Raw genomic sequence first — 9,038 nt, forward strand, 5'->3', positions numbered from 1 at the left:
GGATCTTCTTTTATTGATCATGTTAGTAGTAATTACTGTGTTTTCTTTCCATGATCCATAATCCATAGATTTCTAGTTGTTCTCTTCTACCATACTATGTGTTCTTCATGATGCATGATAGTTACATATATGGTAGGTTTTATTTCCTTATTTAGATTTATGCTTCTAAGCCTTATTCCATGAAGACCTATGTATGTTTCATGTTTTCATTACCGAAAGCAATGATCCATCCTCCTATTGTTCTTGTCTTTGTTTTCTATTTCGAATTCATCAAGATCCATGTTTGAGTTAATTATGGTAACTTTTTGTTTCCTAATTTGGATCTTGATATCTTGATTTGATTGGTGTTTTGAGGTCCCCTATATGTTAGAACACTACTGATGTAGTCTACCCCTTGATTAGTACCCTTTTGAACCACCAAATTCGGATTTCATATCTTAAAACTCGATTTTATAGGCTATCTGTCGCATTGGTCGACTGATTGGTCGATTGGACCACTCGACCAATCCACTCGACCAATGAGTACAGCAGCTCCAGATTTGGTCTGTTTCGGATGTTTTGGTATCTTTTCTGTTAGGGATCTTTCCTAATATGTTGTATATACTTGTTTAGGACCTTCATCTCAAGTTTGCCAAGATCTTACTTGATTTCTTAGGATCCCTTTGCGAGTTATAAAAGGTAAGGATGGTTATTTCCTTAATTACATAGATAGCATGAATCTAGTTTCTATATTTGAATATCATTAATATGTTTCCTAAATTAGATTCTTACAATGATATACTACTGTTGCATAACTTTGATTACAGTAGCATTACTTATTCATATTGAATTGATTCATGTATGATTTACTTACCAATGTTATACAAGTGATTGTAATTACTGATTTCTTTCCATATATGAAGTTACCATATATGTGATGATATGAATTGATGCATGTGTATGCTTACGTATGGTTTGGAAAGGAGAGGTGTCCTTTCGACACTTCGTCCTTGGACTACTACGGAAATATTATGGGATGTTTCCGGAGATGCCCTCTGGACACCTTCCTAAACTCGTTGGATGACATATCTAGGATTGTCTAGTAGTGTTTGGCTAGGATGTCCTGTTATGTCGGACCCTAATCGGGAGGGGGTATTGAGACCGAACGACCCGTGGTAGCAATGGGGATTCATGGGCGCTCAAGACCGGTAACCAACCCGTGAGAGGACAGGAATCACATTGTGGGGGCCATTTATTGGTAGGGTTGCATATGGTTAGACTTGGGCTCACGGGTGCTTAAGACCGGTAACCAACCCGTGAGAGGACGTGAGAGCTTCCCGTTTACCATATGTGGATGATCAATAGGGTTGATGAGTCCGTAGTCCGAGTTGGTCGGTGCCATAGGATACGCCGACTCTAGTGTGAAGGATACCGGAAAGGATCGTCGGGGATGAGGAATGGAAGTATCTGGATCTGACTTGATGTAACCAAGTAGAAGACTTGCATTTGGCTAGGTTTTACCACGACATGCGCCAAGTACTTATACCAAATGGTTGTGAGAGAGTGTGTTGACTTAACCCCCTGCCAAGGTTTGTCCCGAGGATGAAGGACCCATTACCAATCGGCTGCTCAAGACCGGTGAAATGATCCGTGAGAGAATCCAAGATATCTTAAATGGTTGAGGATGTGAGTGGACTTTCCTAAAGAAGTACGGTGCTATGACTTAAAGCATGTCTGCCAATAGAGACCAGCATCCATAGAGTTAGATTCATTCATTCATTGTTTGTCTCATATCATATTGCATTATGTTTGTTCTGGAATCCTGCCATTTATGTTATTATGGATTTTTAACTGCCTTACTGAGTTTCTTTGAAACTCATTCCTTTATTGTACAATGTTGTTAGACTATCCTGCAGTCCTGAGTACTATGACGGTCCCTATGAAGAAGCGCAAGGCGAAGAGACATATCTCCGGGGAAGGTGATTGCGGTTACCACAATTACTCTGAAGATCCCGCGAGTGGTTATGCTCCGTACGATGCTTAGTCCGACCATTGAGTGGAAGCGTCCTTGTGCTATTTATGAGATTTACACTTACAAGGATGTTGTCTATAAAGTGGAGAATAATTTAGTTACCCAATGTACTTGCTACTGGGATTAGATTTTGTCTAGTTTATTCTTTAGAGCTACTTTTCCGCTGGATGTAAAGTGGGATTCTTGCTTCACTTTACTTATCTGTTTGATACTCTGATTATAGCTATTATTCTGATTCATTTATGATTCATTCTCTCTTTATTGGATCTATGATTTATCTTCCGCACTCTTGTTATGATTGTTCATGATTATGTTATTGTTTATGTGGGAGGTTGATCACTCGATACCTGATCTTCGGGCTGTGGATCACACTCTCGGGTATGCCAGATAGGGTACCGGCTGGGAGGGCGTGACACATCCTCTCTAGTGTGGAAGTCATCGATCTCATCTGGAGCACCTAAATCGAAGTCTCTGGGACTGAATGTGAAGGGCCTCTTGTCTCGAAGTGTGGTGATCTAGGAATCTCATGATGCTCAGGACCAGCCTCATGCATCTCTGTATCCTCCACCGCCTGATCATCAGAATCTGGACCAGCATCACCCTCATCTGCTGGAACCTCCTCCTCATCCTCATCAGTCTCATCATCCTCCTCACCATATGGACCTGGAGACCTCACAGTCTGAGTGAGCCTCATCTGACTGATAGTCCTAGTCCCAATAGCATACCCAGTGTGTCTATAAGCAGCTCAGTGTCCTCAAAACTAACCCTGAAATGTCGGAAGATCAATGTCAGTGATCTCCCGAAGCAAAGGTTCCTCATACTCGGACGTACCACCAGATCTATCATGACCTGCTGAAGGATGTAGAACAAGTCTATCTGAAAGCCCGTATAGATGCGGTAGATGACTACGGCCTCCATCATGGAAACCCGCTTGTGATGTCCGGCCTTCGGCATGATGTTTCGGCCGACAATGCAACCGATGATCCTAGCCGAATCTATCATCTGTCCACTGTCCCGATGAAGGTAGCACCCTGAGTCATCCCAGAGAGTGGCGCATATCTCATGAAGCTCATAGGGTAGCAAATAGCAGTCTTCCTCTACCCCTGATGGTATCCATAAGCACTGTCGTGGATAGTGTGGCACCTGGAGAATATGTGTCAGTGCCCTAGTAGAGAAGCGGATCTATGTCTCTCTGACCCTACTCTCAATGATCAGTCTGAAAGGACGACCTGGTCCTCTAGCCTCCTCGATAGAAGTAAGGTTGCTGAAGAACAACCTCACAAGCTCAGAATAGACGGGCAGGTCCGCCGTGAAAAGATGAGTCCATGCCTGAGTATCGAATCACTGTCGGATCCTAAACACCCTCAGCTCTCGTAAGTGAAGAAGTCGCCCATACTCTATGTGGCAGTACTCGAAGAATGCCTTGTACAAGAACTCTTCCTGCAGCGTATCGAAACGATCGAGTCGTATGACCTCCTCCCTCGGCTGAGTTGGAACTCAACCTCTGCCTCGCCTAGCTCCAACTATCTTGCCTCGACCTCGTCCACCTCTCTACATGGTGTGATGTCTGTGGAAAAGATAAAAAGAAATTATATATTAGTGTTGTTTCGAAAATTCAGTCAGAAGGGCATTTTCGTAATTTTCATCAAAATTGAAAATTTGGGGGAAATGCGAATTGAACATACTAGCATGTGCGCAATACTTGGAATTGCATGTCTATGAAGTTTATTTGGAGAAAATCGATCAAAATCTCAGTCTAAAGTTGAAAATTCAGCAAGAAGGAATTTGGGAATTTTGAGATTTATGTCAAAAATTGGATTTTTGAAATTTTGAAATTGGTAAGATCAAATTACATGTTCACGTTCACAATATCATTTTGAGCATGTAGCATTTGATTTCGTGCGAAAACTCCAAGCAGTTTGTGAAAAATCGAAATTTTTCTTAAGTTAACAATTTCGGTACGAAAGCGATGTGAAAGTGCAAGATTGTGTTAGAACTTGTTGTTTAAGCATGGAATTGTGCTAAAAACCTAGGGAACATGTTTCTAAGTGTTCTAAGCATGATTTCTAGCAATAGACACAAGTAAAACATGGATTTTGTTGAAATGCAAGCATGAGAAGATGAAATTGAAAGTGAATATGAAGATTTACCTTGTGTGAAGATGAATGAGGGTTGTAGTGATGTTGTTGAAGCACCAAACTACTTGGAAAACACTTAGGAATGCTTTAGCACCTCTTCCCCAGAGCTCCCTCTCAAGTTGGCAAAGTTTGGAATGAGTTTGAATGGGGTTTTGGCACTTAAAACCCTGAAATTCGAGTGTTGTAAGCATTGGTCGACTGGACCACTCGACCAATGTAAACAGTAGCTCCAATTGCTGTTGGATTTTGGAAAAATGTGATTTTTGTCCCATGATTGATTGTTTGATGACTAAATGGATGTATTTAAGCATGATTTAAGATTCTTAATCATTTGGACTTGTGGATTATGTCGAAACTTCGAAATCCGGTGTTTTTGACATTTCGGTTTTTGCAATATGGTTACGTTAAGAAGTGGGCGTGGTGAATCCATTGGTCACGGAAGTGACGAGATACCAATCGGTGGTCTTGATCAACAGACCAACACTGGTGACCAAGGTGTACCTGGTGCCCCGAATGTCGGAAGCTTTCGTGATATTGCCAATATTACAAAAAGCATCTTTAAACATTTCCCAAGAAACCACACCAACATGCAGGTCTTCAAGAATCGGACGGGTGAAATTCCACCAGGCATCAACTTCATGCTGGAGCTTTTTCTCAGCAAATAGAATCTTCTGAGCATCAGAAAATTGCAGATTCCGAAAAGATTTCCCTAGTTCCCGTAACCACTTATTCGGAAACAGAGTGTCCATCGAAACTCCAGTGAAAGTTGGCACTTGCAACTTAAGAAAACTCTCCATCTGTGAAATCCAGCCCTATTCTAACCCTGACGCTGACTCAGAACCCGTGATGTTTGTAAGTCCGAAGACCCGAAGTGGAGGAAGGAGAGACTTGTGGGCCTTCTCAGTTGAAGACTTGGTGTTAGATTCCGAGCCCATGGATATTGACAGTGATGCCCCTTACTTGGATACACTGTCAGTGTTCGGTGAGAAGCTACACCTAGAAGAGGGGAAGCTTAGTTGAAGTACTTGATGCGCTTCCGGTCTTGTTTCGAAGGTATTTCTCTAATCTAGACTTGTTAATTGACTTGTCGGAGAAAACCCACCTCAATTTGAATCATTCTAGCTCTTCATTTCCCTGAACCAAGCTTGCTGTCATCCTTTGGTCGATCTGAATTGGTCGATCGGGTCGATTGACCAAGCCAATCGACCAAAGGATTCCCAAATCCGAGAATTTGATGCTTTTGGATATTCTCTTCTCTACTTAAGTGAGCCTCATGTCTTGAACCCTATTTTACACTTTTAGCTTGCTGAGAACGAGGGGAGAGCTTCCCAAGGCACTTCCTTGGTAGTGGTGAAGGGATATTTCATTCAATCATTGCCAATCATTGCCTCTTGTCTCCATTATCATCTACAAGGTATGATTTCTCTCTCTTGCTCTCTATGTTAAATAGAATTCTTTCTAAGAGAAACTCAATGAGTATGATAACTATGGCAATCTACAATCATGTGAATTTGCCTTTCCAAAGCTGATTATCAAATGCAATGAGACTGAGTGAAACTCAATGATCAAATTTTAAATGGTTTTGAAATAGTCATGTTGTCTCTTAGTGTGACGATTATAACTTGTTAGACAAGTTTATTCTTTTAGTATGAAAATTTTCCTTCGGTTTCCTTCAATTTTGATGCAACCAAATAAACCCACCGTCAAAGTTTGAACACTCACAAAGGGAATAAAAAATGTCATTATATTAACCCTTGACTCAAGTCAATACCGAGCAACACATGTTTATACAAAGGTCTCATATGCTTTTCTCCTTTCATAGTTGCAGGGCCGGTTGAACTAGCACACCCAAATCTGCGTACCCAAGGAATCGCTCTTTGAAAGGATACACAAGCAATCAAAGACATTTGTGCTGGAGGAACAACTGAATTAGACTTTAAAGCACGAGGTTGGACTTTGAACACCAGAAGCAACACCTTTTGCATTCTTACAAATAGAAGTCACATCACCTGCCGTAGATTTCAAACTAATACCAGCGAGCTCTACTCCTTCACAAGGTACAGCTTCACTACATGAGATGCTGACTGCTTCCTTTGTGGGGGTCGTACCCTTGATGTTTCTGAAATGAATGTCTGACAGCTTCACACGTGAAGGCTGTTGCATTGGGTAATGTCGACATATACCATTAGTAATCATGGAGACAATGTAATTACATAATCAATCTTCAACTAAAAACATCAGGTAGAGTGATCAAGATCCCTTCTTGCAAACTGATTGACCTACCTCTCTCCCACCAAACACAAAAAGGGATGGTTGTGTAAGAATACTTGCACCAACCTAGCCACTGAGAGCTCACCCACGACCAGACTTGATAGTCTTATTTGGTGGGGAGCGTCAATGTATTGATTTGATGAAATGAGGGCGGTTATGATAAGGTGCAATTGTGTTAAGACTTAGGAGAGAGAGAGTCTATATTAGTTCATATTGGGTAGTACTATCCACAGGTGTGAAGTGTTATTTTTTTTTGGGCTTTTATTGAACTTACCTTAGAGTCGCATTGTGCCTTGTCACAATATTGTTGGGTGACGATGATGGGGTTTTTTACATCTGTCATGGTAATATCCTCGAATATAACATTAGAAACTGTGTTAGCTTCTGATGCTGGCCATGTTTTGATCCGAACGCCATTATCAGTACCAGTCAAAGTACAACCGGTCACCTTCAAACCGTTCACTGCCTTTTCACCTGGATACCTCCCGAGGCTTCCCAAGCTACAAAAGAAAGCAAAAATGAACATGGTTAAAGTCAACTGAAACAAGTCTTATCCTATGTTTTTTCTTTTCTTTTCTTTTTTTTTTCTTTTTTCGGGTGGGGGGGGGTGTGTGTGTGGGGAGGAGGGGTGTGTTGGGGTGCGAGTGTGCCTAAACCTGAGCTCAACCCTAGGAGCCCCTATCTAAACCCAAGCCCATCACACCGCTGGTAGGGCCAACCTTGCATTTAACCCTGCCCAACCCAAGTGTAGTAGGTTTTCCCAACAAAATTTCGGCGTTAACTCACCTTGGTTATCATGTGCCCATATTAAGTCATGGAAAATACATTGCCCATAAGACCCTACTTGGCCTAAGCCCAAGCTTTAATGCACATAATTATCATGGAAATAGAAAAGCTCGTCACGGCCCATTTTATATCAAAACCCATATTTTAGTATATATGAAACCCAGCCCACACCTAACGTCAAGTATAGGCCCGATCCAACCCTGTTTGCTCTCAGGCGGGCTTGGGGTAGTTGGGTTTTTCCTTGACACCCCTGTATTTCTTTAGATCATTTGCACAAATCAGTATGGAGTTCTACGTAAGTATTTAAGCATGATTATCTTGTAATATACCTGATGCCATGACCCGGTCCACATTTCACATTGGTGACGGCAATGTTGGAAGTTCCCGCTCCAATGGAAACGCAATCATCGCCGGTTCCAATCTCACTCATAGTAACGGTGATGCCGGACGAATCACCAATGTGCACACCATCAGTATTTCGACTGCATCGGGGCTTGAATCTTGACATCTTTGATGGTAAAGTCACTGCATTGACTGACAACCATGTGAAATGCCTTACTATTAATACTAGTTATGCCGCTTAACGATCCACCGGTAATCGATGCCAATTGCAAGCTCTGCAACAAAAGCAAAAGACAAAGGGAAATAAATATCAAGTTTTCAATTGTTCTCATGTAAAATTCCAATAACTCACAGTTTGGGCCATTTTGCAGTTTGAATTGGAACTGTGAACACAACTTGTGGCCCAAGACTTTTCTCCTTGACCATTCAGAGATCCACCGGCCCCATTGATATTCAACCCGCTCAAACCTCTGAATGTAATCCATGCACCATCAGATCCTGAGGCTGGCGGAGCTATTAATTTACCACTTATCTCAACATGAGGAGATTTGCTGCAAGGACCGGCAAATGTGACTGTACCAACCAAGAAGTCTCCTTTTGGGACCAAAAGGGTAGATTGCGCCGAAGATTTACAAGCAGCAGCCCATGCAGCAAGGAATGCCTTACTATTATCCGTTTTCCCGTCAGAGACTGCTCCATGCTTGGTGACATCAAACATTGTACCCCCTGGTCCCGATGCTAATGATGGTGACGTACCGTTTGGTTCTGGTGCTGCTGATTGTTTTTTATCATTTGATTTGAGAAGCCGAAACTCAACGGTTCTGGCTTCACCCTCCCATAAAAGGAAGCATAATAAACAAATTAAGATAAGATCCGTGCTTGAGCCCATTATTAATTTCCCCTCGCCAAATAAAAATAAATAAAAAATGTGAGCAAAACTAATGAGCTGGGATCAAGTAGAACCTTGGACCTTCTTTGGGACAAGAGGCTCAAGCGATCCCAACTCCAATGGATATCTGGTAGACTTGATTCAAGTTGTAATGCTTGTGGGGTGATTTGAAATTTATACCATGAATTTTCATCCTAATTTGGCAAAATTATTTCAACCCAATAATTGGGAGAGAGAATTCCCTTCAACTTACTATTGTTGTAGATTATAATTTTGTGGCTGAAAATCGACATCCAAATATGGATTGGTTGCCCTTTTCGTTCGGAAGAAATAGAATAAAGTTAGGAAGAAATAGAATTAAGAAGGAAAACGTAATATATGGTTTTAAGGACTTGGATCCTCAACAGTGCTTAGCGGTTCACTAATCCGATCGACAACAAAGACACTGCCTTGTATAACACTACATGTGAAACAAAGATCTTGACTGTCCAATGCGTGACCGCTCAACCTTAAACATAAAAGAAGTCTTACGCATGCTTAGTATTTTATTATTCTATTTTAGTGAATATCGGTATCTTCTTTCTCTTGGTAAAAAGGAAGT

General features: G+C 41.5%; 1 protein-coding gene across 1 annotated transcript; it reads right to left on the reverse strand.

Annotated features, from left to right (window-relative positions):
* Positions 1-6,078: 6,078 nt before the first annotated feature.
* Positions 6,079-8,266, reverse strand: LOC148998749 (exopolygalacturonase-like). The gene is made up of 4 exons (XM_089141741.1): positions 8,017-8,266; positions 7,536-7,740; positions 6,695-6,920; positions 6,079-6,303 (listed from the first exon to the last, which is right to left on the reverse strand). The coding sequence occupies exons 1-4, from the start codon at positions 8,264-8,266 to the stop codon at positions 6,079-6,081; spliced, it is 906 nt and encodes a 301-aa protein (XP_088997867.1).
* Positions 8,267-9,038: the final 772 nt, after the last annotated feature.

This window comes from Hakea prostrata, unplaced genomic scaffold (assembly GCF_041222555.1).
Source record: "Hakea prostrata isolate BN-2017 unplaced genomic scaffold, UWA_Hpros_2 contig_157, whole genome shotgun sequence".
Classification (NCBI taxonomy): Eukaryota; Viridiplantae; Streptophyta; class Magnoliopsida; order Proteales; family Proteaceae; genus Hakea; species Hakea prostrata.